Source organism: Coregonus clupeaformis, chromosome 40 (assembly GCF_020615455.1).
Source record: "Coregonus clupeaformis isolate EN_2021a chromosome 40, ASM2061545v1, whole genome shotgun sequence".
Lineage (NCBI taxonomy): Eukaryota > Metazoa > Chordata > Actinopteri > Salmoniformes > Salmonidae > Coregonus > Coregonus clupeaformis.
The window spans coordinates 11,553,600-11,572,706 of NC_059231.1; the positions used below are offsets into that span (position 1 = coordinate 11,553,600).

At 45.4% G+C, this 19,107-nt stretch overlaps 1 protein-coding gene across 1 annotated transcript in view; it reads left to right on the forward strand.

Annotated features, from left to right (window-relative positions):
* LOC121554912 (zinc finger protein 804A) overlaps positions 1-19,107 on the forward strand; it is a 146,616-nt gene that overhangs the window by 96,248 nt on the left and 31,261 nt on the right. Inside the window, exon 2 of the mRNA XM_045212023.1 lies at positions 17,032-17,181. Within this exon, the coding sequence (XP_045067958.1) occupies positions 17,032-17,181 (150 nt within the window). The remainder of the gene's footprint in view (positions 1-17,031; positions 17,182-19,107) is intronic.

Here is a 19,107-nt window from a genome sequence, read left to right on the forward strand (position 1 = left end):
CTGACCAGTTTCCCAGTCCCTGCCGATGAAAAACATTCCCACAGCATGATGCTGCCACCACCATGCTTCACTGTGGGGATGGTGTTCTCAGGGTGATGAGAGGTGTTGGGTTTGCGCCAGACATAGCATTTTCCTTGATGGCCAAAAAGCTCAATTTTAGTCTCATCTGACCAGAGTATCTTCTTCCATATGGTTGGGGAGTCTCCCACATGCCTTTTCCTTATTTCTTTCTTCAAGCAATGGCTTTTTTCTGGCCACTCTTCCGTTAAGCCCAGCTCTGTGGAGTTTACGGTTTAAAGTGGTCCTATGGACAGATACTCCAATCTCCGCTGTGGAGCTTTGCAGCACCTTCAGGGTTATCTTTGGTCTCTTTGTTGCCTTACTGATTAATGCCCTCCTTGCCTGGTCCGTGGGTTTTGGTTTGCGGCCCTCTCTTGGCAGGTTTGTTGTGGTGCCATATTCTTTCAAAAAATTTTATAATGGATTTAATGGTGCTCCGTGGGATGTTCAAAGTTTCTGATATTTTTTTATAACCCAACCCTGATCTGTACTTCTCCACAACTTTTTCCCTGACCTGTTCTGAGAGCTCATTGGTTTTCAAGGTGCCGCTTGCTTGGTGGTGCCCCTTGCTTAGTGGTGTTGCAGACTCTGGGGCCTTTCAGAACAGGTGTATATATACTGAGATCATGTGACAGATCATGTGACACTTAGATTGCACACAGGTGGACTTTATTTAGGTAATTGGTTGCACCATATCTTATTTAGGGGCTTCATAGCAAAGGGGGTGAATACATATGCACAAGTTATTTTTTAATTTCACTTCACCGATTTGGACTATTTTGTGTATGTCCATTACATGAAATCCAAATATAAATCCATTTAAATGACAGGTTGTAATGCATCAAAAAGGAAAAACGCCAAGGGGGATGAAAACTTTTGCAAGGCACTGTATGTGTGCACAGTTAAAAGTCCAGTGAATACACCCTACTACATTCAATCAAGTAACGGTTGTTTTGCAATCAGGGCTTGATGGTGATTGTCAGCAGTGGGGAGGAGGAGCAGACAAATGCTTCACCTCGTCTCTTGCCCTCTAGACGGAACAACTGGTCTCCAGTCAATGGCTGGTGATGGATTCTCTGTATCTCACCAATTTAGAGGCAACAGCTCCGACATTGAAGGAGAGGCTATACAATTAATTGTGACAGCCAAAATGTTGAACTCAGCATCGAGCTGCTCCATTCCACTTCTAGCCTTTTGTCGGGAATAACATGTCATCATTAAGGTAGTATCAGCCAGTTTGTCATTCTATAGATGTGGACCAATGTATCATTCTATAGCTGTGGACCAAGGTATCATTCTATAGCTGTGGACCAAGGTATCATTCTATAGCTTTGGACCAAGGTATCATTCTATAGCTGTGGACCAAGGTATCATTCTATATCTGTGGACCAAGGTATCATTCTATAGCTGTGGACCAAGGTATCATTCTATAGCTGTGGACCAAGGTATCATTCTATAGCTGTGGACCAATGTATCATTCTATATCTGTGGACCAAGGTATCATTCTATATCTGTGGACCAAGGTATTATTCTATAGCTGTGGACCAAGGTATCATTCTATATCTGTGGACCAGATACACTACCTGTAGCAGATACATATAGGGTAATGTTGTTCAATGAAACAATATAGCATCCTCAAAAGTCTAAGTTTGGTGTAGTAAGTAACCTAGACTAGTCAACAGTGTTCATATTATGCAGTCTGTTTGACTGGTAACTCCTGATGAGAAACGTCTTGATCTAGCTAGATCAAATACCAGACATGCCTCTGATGATCCAGATCCAGGGAGCGTTATGGAAACTCCAGACTTCAAACGCTATCTAACGTACAATAGTAGCAGTCAAGTCCCAAACTGTTTTGAGTCACTAGGCAGGTTTCCATTGACCCAGGATTATTCGACAAAACCAATGTCGCAAAAAAAAAAAAAAAAAAACGATGGAAACGGCAGCTATAGGAGAAATGTTCTAAAGATCAACAACGTTTGTATCTGTTTGACAGGGGTGGGTTTTCCGTTTGTCAAACTTTCTTTATTGCGACAAATTATGATGGAAACTGTTTTTCGTGAGAAAAAAAAAGTACCGGGACAGGTGATGTCATCACGTAACTATAAAGCTCCACTCCGTATTTAATTATACATTTCTACAACTTCCTAAATCTATTTATTTAACTATAAAAAATAATGTTTCTTTGCAGGACAAGGATTGCCTGAATTGCTTCAAATTGCTTTTCTGGTTGGCTGGATGCAAGTTTCACCATCCAATTATTTCAGATCTATAAGGAGGGCAAGTTTCACCATGCCACAGACCTTTGGCAAGACGTTGGCACATGAAAATGATGACTCAAATATTAGTAACTTCTTGCATTCTATCATGCATGCTGGCTTTTGCGTGCTACCTGAGACATAAAAAAGGTGGGAGGGGATACAGGCTGTCACCAATTTATTAATACGCAATTTGCCTAAGTGGATATTCACCTCTAGGTTTTCGCGGAATGTTTTTTTTTTTGTTTTGTATGACGTCATTACGTCCATCTGTTTTTATCAACACAAGACAGTTCAATGGAAACGTACTGTAGCAGGCAATTGTTGCATTCATTTTCTAAATGTCACCAACAAAAAAAATCACTGGACAGGTTAATGGACACATAATATGCCATTTAGCAGACGCTTTTATCCAAAGCGACTTACAGTCATGTGCGCATACATTTTTACGTATGGGTGGTCCCGGGGATCGAACCCACTACCCTGGCGTTACAAGCGCCATGCTCTACCAATTGACCTACAGAGGTCCATATAATGGAAACATAGCTCCAGACTGTTTTATAGATAATGAAAACACTTGGAGCTAAGGATATCTTTCTTCTAGGTTTCCCTGGTCTACATGCTACCTCTACATCACACTCTTTGGTGTTATAAAAGTGGATTTTTCCACTCAATACCCTAGGCACTTTTACCAAAGAGTTGGAGAGCATACATGAATTCACAATAGTATTTTCTGAATACAATTTGCAAAGCTAATAATTTCAGTTTTTTCTTTTTCCTGCTAAATTATGCAAGCTTCTCTGAAAGTGTAATAGTTTAGAAATAAATTACATTTCAATTTTCCTTTGGCAATATGTAGTATTGAAGGGTTCTAGAAATATTCATGGTGAATAATTAGGAAGTATTTAGATCTTTATTCATTTTCATAATATTGAAGGTCCCCCCGTCGCCTTTTCTGTGGAACAACATCAATGAAAACAGAGATGGACTTTGAAAGCAAATCTATTTCATCTGTCTGGTATCGTCTGTTGTGATGCAACTTTACCACAGGGTAGTCTTTTGTCTTTACACTCCCATCGATTTCCCTGTGACACTTTGGTTCCTCAACTGTCAGTAGAGGTCACCCATCGCAGTCAGTGAAAAGATGTCAGTGATGATCAATGTACGGTACAAGCACAACTATAGTGGTATCTTACGCCTACCTCCTCTGTGACCTAATTGTATATGTTTCAGCAGAGTTGTTCTTGTACAGTGTATTCTTCCTACAGTGTTATCTATACAGCTCCAGTCTGCAGGCCCTGTGTGCCTCTTCTGTTCTAAGACATGCCATAATCCTCTGGTTTATAAATACTCTGTCTTTTGATGTTCTAATGTAATTGGAAATAGCTCAAACTAAATTGAACAAAATAGGCAAATGTTTCCCTCACAAAACGGTTGCTAAACATATTCATTTTCACGTGGCATCAGCTTTGGTCAACGAGATGGGGTAAGCAGTGAGATTACGTTTCATTACAGTCTAATAGTCCATGTTTGGGGCCCCTCTGTGCTCATAGCCCAGGGGAATAACACAATTACCTTGATTAATAATAATACACTTCTCTCAGAGGGAGAGAGACGCTGGGCTGTGGGTACGCCCTAGCGCTCTGCAGAGGGACAAACCTATGGGTTAGCGTTAGCCTCTGCAGAGGGAGAAACCTATTGGTTAGCGTTAGCTATAGCGCTCTGCAGAGGGAGAAACCTATTGGTTAGCGTTAGCCTCTGCAGAGGGAGAAACCTATTGGTTAGCGTTAGCTATAGCGCTCTGCAGAGGGAGAAACCTATTGGTTAGCGTTAGCTATAGCGCTCTGCAGAGGGAGAAACCTATGGGTTAGCGTTAGCTATAGCGCTCTGCAGAGGGAGAAACCTATGGGTTAGCGTTAGCCTCTGCAGAGGGAGAAACCTATTGGTTAGCGTTAGCTATAGCGCTCTGCAGAGGGAGAAACCTATTGGTTAGCGTTAGCTATAGCGCTCTGCAGAGGGAGAAACCTATGGGTTAGCGTTAGCTATAGCGCTCTGCAGAGGGAGAAACCTATGGGTTAGCGTTAGCTATAGCGCTCTGCAGAGGGAGAAACCTATGGGTTAGCGTTAGCTATAGCGCTCTGCAGAGGGACAAACCTATGGGTTAGCGTTAGCTATAGTGCTCTGTAGAGGGACAAACCTATGGGTTAGCGTTAGCTATAGCGCTCTGCAGAGGGACAAACCTATGGGTTAGCGTTAGCTATAGCGCTCTGCAGAGGGACAAACCTATGGGTTAGCGTTAGCTATAGCGCTCTGCAGAGGGAGAAACCTATGGGTTAGCGTTAGCTATAGCGCTCTGCAGAGGGACAAACCTATGGGTAGCGTTAGCTATAGCGCTCTGCAGAGGGAGAAACCTATGGGTAGCGTTAGCTATAGTGCTCTGCAGAGGGACAAACCTATGGGTTAGCGTTAGCTATAGCGCTCTGCAGAGGGACAAACCTATGGGTTAGCGTTAGCTATAGCGCTCTGCAGAGGGAGAAACCTATGGGTTAGCGTTAGCCTCTGCAGAGGGAGAAACCTATGGGTTAGTTATAGCGCTCTGCAGAGGGACAAACCTATGGGTTAGCGTTAGCTATAGCGCTCTGCAGAGGGAGAAACCTATGGGTTAGTTATAGCGCTCTGCAGAGGGACAAACCTGTGTATTAGCATTAGCCTCGGCAGAGGGAAAATCATGTGGTGTTGGTTAGCCTAGCGTTGTGTATAGAGAGACTGACAGATAAAGTGTAAAAAGAAGACTCTGGTGTTATACACTGTAGAAAAGTTTGTGGTCATAAAAACATAGGTGCTGGGCTAATAAATGATACTAGTATAGAACAAGAAGGCCCCCGATTCACCGCTTTATTGACAACGTTTTGGTCCGAAACTGATCTTCGTCAGGTCAAACAAACTGAGTGCTCACATCCCAAAATATACACATTTCACCTCACATGACAATTGCGGACATGACGCATGGTGGGTGCAAAAAACATTTGTGTATCTCTGATCAAATAAAATAAAATACAATTGTATTTGCCACATGCGCCGAATACAACAGGTGCAGACATTACAGTGAAATGCTTACTTATAGCCCTTAACCAACAATGCATTTATTTTTTAATAAAAAAGTAAAATAAAACAACAACAACAAAAGTGTTGAGAAAAAAAGAGCAGAAGTAAAATAAAATAACAGTAGGGAGGCTATATACAGGGGGGTACCGGTGCAGAGTCAATGTGCAGGGGCACCGGCTAGTTGAGGTAGTTGAGGTAATATGTACATGTGGGTAGAGTTAAAGTGACCATGCATAAATAATTAACAGAGTAGCAGCAGCATAAAAAGATGGGGTTGAGAAGCCTTTTTGAGAAGCCTTTTGGACCTAGACTTGGCGCTCCGGTACCGCTTGCCGTGCGGTAGCAGAGAGAACAGTCTATGACTAGGGTGGCTGGAGTCTTTGACAATTTTGAGGGCCTTCCTCTGACACCGCCTGGTATAGAGGTCCTGGATGGCAGGAAGCTTGGCCCCAGTGATGTACTGGGCCGTACGCACTACCCTCTGTAGTGCCTTGGGGTCGGAGGCCGAGCAGTTGCCATACCAGGCGGTGATGCAACCAGTCAGGATGCTCTTGATGGTGCAGCTGTATAACGTTTTGAGGATCTGAGGACCCATGCCAAATCTTTTCAGTCTCCAGAGGGGGAATAGGCTTTGTCGCGCCCTCTTCACGACTGTCTTGGTGTGTTTGGACCATGATAGTTTGTTGGTGATGTGGACACCAAGGAACTTGAAGCTCTCAACCTGTTCCACTACAGCCCCGTCGATGAGAATGGGGACGTGCTCAGTCCTCATTTTTTTCCTGTAGTCCACAATCATCTCCTTTGTCTTGGTCACGTTGAGGGAGAGGTTGTTATACTGGCACCACACGGCCAGGTCTCTGACCTCCTCCCTATAGGCTGTCTCATCGTTGTCGATGATCAGGCCTACCACTGTTGTGTCGTCTGCAAACTTAATGATGGTGTTGGAGTCGTGCCTGGCCATGCAGTCATGGGTGAACAGGCAGTACAGAAGGGGACTGAGCACACACCCCTGAGGGGCCCCCGTGTTGAGGATCAGCGTGGCAGATGTGTTGTTACGTACCCTTACCACCTGGGGGCGGCCCGTCAGGAAGTCCAGGATCCAGTTGCAGAGGGAGGTGTTTAGTCCCAGGATCCTTAGCTTAGTGATGAGCTTTGAGGGCACTATGGTGTTGAATAACAATGACATGGGTACATGTAGTGGTTCCAGAAAATAATATATATTTACAAAATGACCAAGTGGGAAGTCAAGACCAATCAAAGTAAAATGACTATATTAATGTAAGAAATGGTCTGATGTCAAACGCTTGGTTCAGACCTCTAATAGACATGGTGCACAAACGGTGAATCCAACAAAAATTCTCATCTCAACAATAGACTATCAGTATCTCCGCCCCTCCAGGGAGTCTTAACATGTTCGACGCCAATGTATCTCAGAGAGCCATGAAATGCCACAGGGTTTCTCTGGTCAAGGGTCCTGATATATCACTTAATGGCCTTGCCCGTAATAGGGTGATTGAACATTGTGCATTTGTTCGTGAAGTTACACTGGGTACATCCGCCACATCTATGGTTACCGTCTGGAACATTGTCTAGAAAGGTACAGCGTGTCACTGGTGGAAGATCGGACCTCACCACCATTTGACTGATGTTGGGGGGGGTGTGTCTGAAGACTACCCGCAGGGGGATTCTTTTTCTCTTTCTCTCTTCAAATGTATTTTCTAGATTTGGATCAGTGCTCAAGATGTACCAGTGTTTTTTAATGATGTGACCGAACTGTTTACCAAATGGGGAGTACTGAAGGAACATTGTCAAAAATGTCAAGAAAACGTATTTCTTGCGCATCAAAGGTGAGGGTGAATTTCAAATGTTCACTGTTTGTGTTGATGAAGAAGTGGAATCAATGAAGTTCCTCTACCGTGCCCTGAAATAGAATGAATACGTCATCAATGAAGCTTTTCCAGAGTCTAATATAGCGCAAGAACGGATTATTAGGGCCGAAAAAATCACATTCTTCAAAAAAACTAACAGTGTATGTTTTACACTGAACAACAATATAAACGCAACATGCAACAATTTCAAAGTTTTTACTGAATTAGAGTTCATATAACGAAATCAGTCAATTTAAATAAATTCATTAGGCCCTAATCTATCGATTTTCACGTGACTGGGAATACAGATATGCATCTGTTGGTCACAGATACCTTTAAAAAAAAGGTAGGGGCGTGGATCAGTATCTGGTGTGACCACTATTTGCCTCATGCAGCGTGACACATCTCCTTCACATAGAGTTGATCAGGCTTTTGATTCTGGCCTGTGGAATGTTGTCCCACTCCTCTTCAATGGCTGTGCAAAGTTGCTGGATATTGGCGGTAACTGGAACACGCTGTCATATATGTCGATCCAGAGCATCCCAAACATGGTCAATGGGTGACATGTCTGGTGAGTATGCAGGCCATGGAAGGTCTGGGACATTTTCAGCTTCCAGGAATTGTGTACAGATCCTTGACATGGGGCCGTGCATTATCATGCTGAAACATGAGGTGATGGAGGTGGATGAATGGCTCGACAATGGGCCTCAGGATCTCATCACGGTATCTCTGTGCAATCAAATTGCCATCGATAAAATGCAATTGTGTTCGTTGTCCGTAGCTTATGCCTGCCCATACCATAACCCCACCAACACCATGGGGCACTCTGTTCACAACATTGACATCAGCAAACCGCTCACCCACATGACGCCATACACGCTGTCTGCCATCTGCCCGGCACAGTTGAAACCGGGATTAATCCATGAAGAGCACACTTCTCCAGCATGCCAGTGGCCATCGAAGGTGAGCATTTGCCCACTGAAGTCGGTTAAGACGCCAAACTACAGTCAGGTCAAGACTCTGGTGAGGATGACGAGCACGTAGAAGAGCTTCCCTGAGACGGTTTCTGACAGTTTGTGCAGAAATACTTTGGTTGTGCAAACCCACAGTTCCATCAGCTGTGCGGGTGGCTGGTCTCAGACGATCCCTCAGGTGAAGAAGCCGGATGTGGAGGTCCTGGGCTGGCGTGGTTACAAGTGTTCTGTTGTTGTGCGGCCAGCTGGACGTACTGCCAAATTCTCTAAAACAATGTTGGAGGAGGCTTATGGTAGAGAAATGAACATTACATTCTCTGGCAACAGCTCTGGTGGACATTCCTGCAGTCAGCATTCCAATTGCATGCTCCCTCGAAACTTGAGACATCTGTGCCATTGTGTTGTGTGACAAAACTGCACATTTTAGTGTGGCCTTTTGTTGTCCCCAGCACACGGTGCACCTGTGTAATGATCATGCTGTTTAATCAGCTTCTTGATATGCCACACCTGTCAGGTGGATGGATTATCTTGGCAAAGGTGAAATTCTCACTAACAGGGATGTAAACACATTTGTGCACAAAAATGTGAGAGAAATAAGCTTTTTGTGTGTATGGAACATTTCTGGGATCCTTTATTTCATCTCATGAAACATGGGACCAACACTTTACATGTTGAGTTCATATGTTTTTGTTCTGTATAGCTATGTTCTCTTTCTATATGTATCAGTCAACTGTGGTGAATAGCTATGTTCTTCTTTTCTACTACAAAGGTAGCCTGAATACCCTTGAGAGTCCAGACCCCCTGTGTTGTGTAGTTTAGTGACGGGGTGAAGGGGGAGGGTGAAGGGGGACTGTGTCTTAGTAATAATAATAATATGCCATTTAGCAGACGCTTTTATCCAAAGCGACTTACAGTCATGCGTGCATACATTTTTGTGTATGGGTGGTCCCGGGGATCGAACCCACTACCTTGGCGTTACAAGCGCCGTGCTCTACCAGTTGAGCTACAGAGGACCACGGGGCTCAGTGAGGTGACTGGGTAAAGGGGGATGGTGAGGGAGGGGGAGAGGGGGGAGAGAGGGAGAGGGGGGGAGGGGGAGAGGGGGAGAGCAGTGGCAAGGCGGCTCAGACAGTTAGCCTCTCTCTCAGCACCCCACCGAGCCATGGTTAAGTGCCTTGGTTCACCAACGGTGATTAGATCTATCTGCTGTGTAAATGACTTCACAGCTTCACACCACGTCCTCTGCGCCATGTTTTGTTGTTGTTTAATTGCCTAAGCTCTGTCAAGCCCCCCCCGCCCCACACACACGTGTTCGAAAGGTACAGTTTATTGAGGTTAATGCGTCCTCGTTAGAGATTTACTGATGACTTTCCCTTTTTGCACTTGCATGAACTTCCTATCAGATGAAAATTGTCATGTTTTCTCTGATCTTTAATATAAAACTTCATGCTATTAAGCGAGCATTAATTAGAGCTCTTGAGAGTAAGAGATGATAGCATATATGATCATTAAACTATAGGGCCTAAAGCTGCCTGGATCCAATCTTGAGTCTTGAGACCATAATTTGGCACTTGAGATCCATGATTCTAATGAACCATTGATTCAGGCCAGTCCTAACCTAATCAGAGAATCAACAAATATATCCAGATTACTTGTTATGAATACTTTCGATGCGTTGCTTTTCCATTCCATATTTAAGCCACCTATGTATTAAGACCAATTGCCTGGTAATAGATTCACATTTTAGCTCACCAAGGGTTGAAATTGAAGTGTGTTGATGTTCAAGTGTGTTGTTGTTCAGGTGTGTTGATGTTCAGGTGTGTTGATGTTCAGGTGTGTTGATGTTCAAGTGTGTTGTTGTTCAGGTGTGTTGTTACTGGTTTCAATCAGCATCCCTTGCATCCCTTGTTTGGAGGTCTATAATATTTTCAAATCAAATCAAATCAAATGTTATTTGTCACATACCCGTGTTTAGCAGATGTTATTGCGGGTGTAGCGAAATGCTTGTGCTTCTAGCTCCGACAGTGCAGTAATATCTAACAATTTCACAACATATACCCAATACACACAAATCTAGTAAGGAATGGGATTTAAGAATATATACATATATGGACAAGCAATGACAGAGCGGCATGGACTAAGATACAGTAGAATATTATAGAATAGAATGCAGTATATACATATGAGATGAGTAGTGCAAGATATGTAAACATTATTAAAGTGACTGGTGTTCCATTTCTTAAAGTGGCCAGTGATTTCAATAGGCAGCAGCAGCCTCTAATGTGCTAGTGATGGCTATTTAACAGTCTGATGGCCTTGAGATAGAAGCTGTTTTTCATTCTCTCGGTCCCAGCTTTGATGCTCCTGTACTGACCTCGCCTTCTGGATGATAGCGGAGGTGAACAGGGAGTGTCTCGGGTGGTTGATATCCTTGATGATCTTTTTGGCCTTCCCGTGACATCGGGTGCTGTAGGTGTCTCGGAGGGCGGGTAGTTTGCCCCCGGTAGTGCGTTCGGCAGACCGCTCCACCCTCACAGCTCATCAGCTCATCTGAACGCTTGACACACACACACATACACACCATTACACCTCTCTGGGTCTGTTATGGACTGTGATGTCACCGTAAAGCGGCGAGGTCCATGTTGGGACTGACCTGAGTGGGTTCTATCCCCATTAATGACAATATTATTGTGTAGCAATTTGAGCCACTTTGCATCCTGAACTGACTGAGGGACATAGACCCACTAAGCCTCCTGAACAGATTGAGGGACATAGACCCACTAAGCCTCCTGAACTGATTGAGGGACATAGACCCACTAAGCCTCCTGAACTGATTGAGGGACATAGACCCACTAAGCCTCCTGAACTGATTGAGGGACATAGACCCATTAAGCCTCCTGAACTGATTGAGGGACATAGACCCACTAAGCCTCCTGAACTGATTGAGGGACATAGACCCACTAAGCCTCCTTAACTGATTGAGGGACATAGACCCATTAAGCCTCCTGAACTGATTGAGGGACATAGACCCATTAAGCCTCCTGAACTGATTGAGGGACATAGACCCACTAAGCCTCCTGAACTGATTGAGGGACATAGACCCATTAAGCCTCCTGAACTGATTGAGGGACATAGACCCACTAAGCCTCCTGAACGGATTGAGAGACATAGACCCACTAAGCCTCCTGAACTGATTGAGGGACATAGACCCACTAAGCCTCCTGAACTGATTGAGGGACATTGACCCATTAAGCCTCCTGAACTGATTGAGGGACATAGACCCACTAAGCCTCCTGAACTGACTGAGGGACATAGACCCACTAAGCCTCCTGAACTGATTGAGGGACATAGACCCACTAAGCCTCCTGAACTGATTGAGGGACATAGACCCACTAAGCCTCCTGAACTGATTGAGGGACATAGACCCACTAAGCCTCCTGAACTGATTGAGAGACATAGACCCACTAAGCCTCCTGAACTGATTGAGGGACATAGACCCACTAAGCCTCCTGAACTGATTGAGGGACATAGACCCACTTTGCATCCTGAACTGACTGAGGGACATAGACCCACTAAGCCTCCTGAACAGATTGAGGGACATAGACCCACTAAGCCTCCTGAACTGATTGAGGGACATAGACCCACTAAGCCTCCTGAACTGATTGAGGGACATAGACCCACTAAGCCTCCTGAACTGATTGAGGGACATAGACCCATTAAGCCTCCTGAACTGATTGAGGGACATAGACCCACTAAGCCTCCTGAACTGATTGAGGGACATAGACCCACTAAGCCTCCTTAACTGATTGAGGGACATAGACCCATTAAGCCTCCTGAACTGATTGAGGGACATAGACCCATTAAGCCTCCTGAACTGATTGAGGGACATAGACCCACTAAGCCTCCTGAACTGATTGAGGGACATAGACCCATTAAGCCTCCTGAACTGATTGAGGGACATAGACCCACTAAGCCTCCTGAACGGATTGAGAGACATAGACCCACTAAGCCTCCTGAACTGATTGAGGGACATAGACCCACTAAGCCTCCTGAACTGATTGAGGGACATTGACCCATTAAGCCTCCTGAACTGATTGAGGGACATAGACCCACTAAGCCTCCTGAACTGACTGAGGGACATAGACCCACTAAGCCTCCTGAACTGATTGAGGGACATAGACCCACTAAGCCTCCTGAACTGATTGAGGGACATAGACCCACTAAGCCTCCTGAACTGATTGAGGGACATAGACCCACTAAGCCTCCTGAACTGATTGAGAGACATAGACCCACTAAGCCTCCTGAACTGATTGAGGGACATAGACCCACTAAGCCTCCTTAACTGATTGAGGGACATAGACCCACTAAGCCTCCTGAACTGATTGAGGGACATTGACCCACTAAGCCTCCTGAACTGATTGAGGGACATAGACCCACTAAGCCTCCTGAACTGATTGAGGGACATAGACCCACTAAGCCTCCTGAACTGATTGAGGGACATAGACCCACTAAGCCTCCTGAACTGATTGAGAGACATTGACCCATTAAGCCTCCTGAACTGATTGAGGGACATAGACCCACTAAGCCTCCTGAACTGATTGAGGGACATAGACCCATTAAGCCTCCTGAACTGATTGAGGGACATAGACCCACTAAGCCTCCTGAACTGATTGAGGGACATAGACCCACTAAGCCTCCTGAACTGATTGAGGGACATAGACCCACTAAGCCTCCTGAACTGACTGAGGGACATAGACCCACTAAGCCTCCTGAACTGATTGAGGGACATAGACCCACTAAGCCTCCTGAACTGACTGAGGGGCATAGACCCACTAAGCCTCCTGAACTGATTGAGGGACATAAACCCACTAAGCCTCCTGAACTGATTGAGGGACATAGACCCACTAAGCCTCCTGAAATGATTGAGGGACATAGACCCACTAAGCCTCCTGAACTGACTGAGGGACATAGACCCATTAAGCCTCCTGAACTGATTGAGGGACATAGACCCACTAAGCCTCCTGAACTGACTGAGGGACATAGACCCACTAAGCCTCCTGAACTGATTGAGGGACATAGACCCACTAAGCCTCCTGAACTGATTGAGGGACATAGACCCACTAAGCCTCCTGAACTGATTGAGGGACATAGACCCACTAAGCCTCCTGAACTGATTGAGGGACATAGACCCACTAGGCCTCCTGAACTGATTGAGGGACATAGACCCACTAAGCCTCCTATACTGATTGAGGGACATAGACCCACTAAGCCTCCTGAACTGACTGAGGGACATAGACCCACTAAGCCTCCTGAACTGATTGAGGGACATAGACCCACTAAGCCTCCTGAACTGATTGAGAGACATTGACCCATTAAGCCTCCTGAACTGATTGAGAGACATAGACCCACTAAGCCTCCTGAACTGATTGAGGGACATAGACCCACTAAGCCTCCTGAACTGATTGTGAGACATAGACCCACTAAGCCTCCTGAACTGATTGAGGGACATAGACCCACTAAGCCTCCTGAACTGATTGAGAGACATTGACCCATTAAGCCTCCTGAACTGATTGAGAGACATAGACCCACTAAGCCTCCTGAACTGATTAAGGGACATAGACCCACTAAGCCTCCTGAACTGATTGAGGGACATAGACCCACTAAGCCTCCTGAAATGATTGAGGGACATAGACCCACTAAGCCTCCTGAACTGACTGAGGGACATAGACCCATTAAGCCTCCTGAACTGATTGAGGGACATAGACCCACTAAGCCTCCTGAACTGACTGAGGGACATAGACCCACTAAGCCTCCTGAACTGATTGAGGGACATAGACCCACTAAGCCTCCTGAACTGATTGAGGGACATAGACCCACTAAGCCTCCTGAACTGATTGAGGGACATAGACCCACTAAGCCTCCTGAACTGATTGAGGGACATAGACCCACTAGGCCTCCTGAACTGATTGAGGGACATAGACCCACTAAGCCTCCTGAACTGATTGAGGGACATAGACCCACTAAGCCTCCTGAACTGACTGAGGGACATAGACCCACTAAGCCTCCTGAACTGATTGAGGGACATAGACCCACTAAGCCTCCTGAACTGATTGAGAGACATTGACCCATTAAGCCTCCTGAACTGATTGAGAGACATAGACCCACTAAGCCTCCTGAACTGATTGAGGGACATAGACCCACTAAGCCTCCTGAACTGATTGTGAGACATAGACCCACTAAGCCTCCTGAACTGATTGAGGGACATAGACCCACTAAGCCTCCTGAACTGATTGAGAGACATTGACCCATTAAGCCTCCTGAACTGATTGAGAGACATAGACCCACTAAGCCTCCTGAACTGATTAAGGGACATAGACCCACTAAGCCTCCTGAACTGATTGAGGGACATAGACCCACTAAGCCTCCTGAACTGATTGAGGGACATAGACCCACTAAGCCTCCTGAACAGATTTAGGGACATAGAACCACTAAGCGTCTTCAGTTCAGATATGAGCCAATGGACAGATGACGCGGTAGTTTAAAAGCAGAGGGCTGAACCTGAACAGAAGGGGTGAGTCCGAAATGGCTCCCTATTCACTATATGGGAACCCATAGGACTCTGGTCAAAAGTAGTGCACTGTATAGAAAAATAGGGTGCCATTTTAAAAACAGCATGCATGGTTATCAATGAAAGATAATCTCAGGGTTCAACTGTAGCTGTTTGAAGTCTAATCTCATACCTGTGTGAAAATGCAACCATTTCATTACTTTTCTGAAAATAAAATCATGAGAAGCCACTATTCTCCACTGGATATTTAGGCTATCATTTTATATTTTGTGACGCCGTGATTTCACCTTTGAGGAGGATCTATCCAGGGGCTTCATTCTGCTAGTGGTTTTCATGTCAGCACTAAGAATGAGTTATAGTGTAAATGGATTCAAAGCGTGTTACTTTCTTCTTCTCTAGGATGTTTGAACAGGAGACCTTTGGGGAATCGGAGGTTTAATACATCTCTTTATCCAACAGAGCTTTGAATGTACAAGTTTTCCATATATATCCTAAGCATTAAAGTGGCAATCCGCAATTGAAAAAAATAACAAAGTGTTTTCCCCACCACTGTTTTGGTAATAATCTCAGGGATGGGGCTGGAGAAATGTATTGTAACCACTCTCAAATTCATTGGCAGAGCTATGGATGCAAGGATTGACCATCCATGATATCAAAGTGATAGTTTTAACCACGTTCACGTTTACTGTGTTTACAAACATTAGAGTAAAACAAGCTCATATTTTGGAGTTCTGGTGGGGTACGACAGTTGAACTAAGGTCATGGGGCAATAATAGGTTATATTCTTCAAGAATCAATGGGTATGTATAATTATTTATTAGTCCAAATATAGATGTAGCAACTGCAGACTGCCCCTTTTGAAGAAATTAGATTTGAAAAATGATCTGCCCCCCCCAGTGAAACTACCCTCATCTCTGTGTTGCTGTAAATCAATATTTAATACCAATATAGAAAGATAAAATGAGGGTCCAGGTGAAACAGCTGAATGGGCTATTCAAGGAGCGTTATATATCAAAGGGCACCCGCGCCACCACAAACATCCAACGCTACAAATCAAGATGACATGAACAATGTGTCTGTTATTAAATTTTAGGGGTAAATAATACGCCCCCATAGAGTCGTCTGTTTCTATCTGTCGTGGAATTAAGTATCTGGTTTAGCTTAGAATAACGTTGTCTCACCCCCGGTCCGGCCACGCCAAGCGCGGACATGCATAACGTTGTCTCACCCCCCGGTCCGGCCACGCCAAGCGCGGACATGCATAACGTTGTCTCACCCCCAGGTCCGGCCACGCCAAGAGCGGACATGCATAATGTTGTCTCACCCCCCGGTCAGGCCACGCCAAGCGCGGACATGCATAATGTTGTCTCACCCCCCGATCCGGCCACGCCAAGCGCGGACATGCACATAGAAGCAGCACTCTTCCGTGCGATGCATCTCAAATTAATGGGCAGAAAAAATAATAACATTGTGGTTAATTAATTTGGAAGATGAGGAAGACAGGGAATATGTTGTCAACAGTGTGTATAAGGTATTCTATAGGGAAATCACTGCCATATAGTATAAGGTATTCTATAGGAAATCACTGCCATATAGTATAAGGTATTCTATGGGGAAATCACTGCCATATAGTATAAGGTATTCTATGGGGAAATCACTGCACATACATGTGTTTTCCTCGTAACCTTTCCAACACTGAAATGCAGTAGCCCTAAAGGTCCTCCTGGTCTGATCTGAATATGGAACACTTGGCCTTTTCCAACCTACTGGTTATTATCTACTTGTAAGGATATATTTTCAACCAGTTTTGCTGAGTTGAGATATAATTAGATTCCCTCCTTGACACTGAGTTGAGATGGAATTAGATTCCCTCCCTGACAGAGAGTTGATTCCCTTCCTGACAGAGAGTTGATTCCCTCCCTGACAGAGAGTTGATTCCCTCCCTGACATAGAGTTGATTCCCTCCCTGACAAAAAGTTTATTCTCTCCCTGACAGAGTTGATTCCCTCCTTGACAAAAAGTTTATTCTCTCCCTGACAGAGCTGATTCCCTCCCTGACAGAGAGTTGATTCCCTCCCTGACAGAGAGTTGATTCCCTCCCTGACAGAGGAGTTGATTCCCTCCCTGACAGAGAGTTGATTCCCTCCCTGACAGAGAGTTGATTCCCTCCCTGACAGAGGAGTTGTTGTTTCTTCCAGGACTATGCGGAGAAGGAGAGGTCGACGACCATGGCCAAAGCCTTGGAGGACCTGAAGGCCAACTTCTACTGTGGTCTGTGTGACAAGCAGTACCGCAAGCACCAGGAGTTTGACAACCACATCAACTCTTATGACCACGCTCACAAACAGGTAATGGACCTGTGGACACACACGCACGCACGCACGCTCGCACGCGCGCACACACACACACACACACACACACACACACAAACACACACACACACACACACACTTGTACCGCATTGTATTCAACCTTAAGATTGTTTAAGTGTTTGTTAATCTTTTGCACACAAAATAGAAGTGTTTATTGCATAGACAAATGAGAAAACATTGTGTGACTAAGCCACATTTGATCAAAATATATGACATCGTAGGTAGCAATGCCACAAGACAAACAATTGCACTAACACTTTATGAAGGGTCCAGTAGCATTTGCATCAATTTCAACTCTGAGGTCAATGAATCATATGGGGACAGGCCAATTTGAGTGTTGTTGTTGTTATTGTTGTTGTTGTAGTTGTTGTTGGCCTCCTACTGAGCCAGAGGTAAATCTTATTCTAGACTCGATGTGGTAGAATTGTACACTGATGAACAGTGAATCGTCTGAATCGACGATTACAACCCTTCCCTTTCTACTTATTCTATGTAGTCTGAAAAATGTACCTCTTCCACTGTGTACAAGAGGAGACATTTCATTTGCACTAGATAAAGCTTCCTCGGTGTCCACATCACTAAGGACCTATCATGGTCCAAACACACCAACACCCTCTAAGGAGGCTGAAAAGATTTGCCGTAGGTCCTCAGATCCTCAAAAAGTTCCACAGCTGCACCATTGAGAGCACCTTGACTGGCTGCATCACCGCCTGGTATGGAAACTGCTCGGCATCCGACCGCAAGGCGCTACAGTGGTAGTGCGTACGACCCAGTACATCACTGGGGCCGAGCTTCCTGCCATCAGGGACCTCTACACCAGGATGTGTCAGAGCAAGGCCCCAAAAATTGTCAAGGACTCCAGCCACCCAAGTCATAGACTGTTCTCTATGCTACCGCACGGCAAGCGGTACTGGAGTGCCAAGTCTCGGACCAAAATGATCCTGAACATCTTCTACCCCCAAGCCATAAGACTGCTGAACAGTTAATCAAATGGCTACACGGACTATTTACATTGACCCCTGTTTATTACCTATCCTGATTGCCTGGTCACTTTTACGCCTACCCACAGTACATCATGAGTCCATACAGCTTATTATGTGAATTGTTAAGCATATTTTTACCCCTGAATGTATTTAGGCTTGCCAGAATAAAGTGGTTGAATACCTATTGTCACGTTCGTTGAAGGACGGGTCAGACCAAGGCGCAGCGTGATATGCATACATGTTTATTTACAACGAATAAACACACGACAAAACAACAAACCAAACAAAACGTGAAGTCCAAAGGCTGAACAGAAAACTAGCCTAAAGACGGAACAAGATCCCACAACTAACGAGTGCCAATAGGCTGCCTAAGTATGATCCCCAATCAGAGACAACGAGCGACAGCTGCCTCTGATTGGGAACCACCCCGGCCAACATAGATCTACACATACTAGATCATACACATAGATATACACAACATAGAATATTCACACCCTGACTCAACATATAAGAGTCCCCTGAGTCAGGGCGTGACAGTAACCCCCCCCCCAAAGGTGCGGACTCCGACCGCACAACCTTTACATAACAGGGTAGGGGCCGGGTGGGCATTCCGCCTCAGAGGCGGATCCGGCTCCGGGCGTGACGACCACATACTCTCCGCCTCCCTGTTGCACCCCTGGTCTGGTCTGGACCTCGGCGCGCTGCTTCCCCTCTCCTTCCTCCCACGAAGTACCAAGCCCTGTCTGGACCCTGGTGTGGGAGACCCGGAACCTGGAGAGGGGCTGACGTCTGGGTCTGGACTGGAGCCGCTGACCGGAGCTGGACTGGGCACCGGTGGAGCGGACTATTCTGGCTCCGGACTGGAGCCGCTGACCGGAGCTGGATCGGGCACCAGTGGAGTGGACTGCTCTGGCTCCGG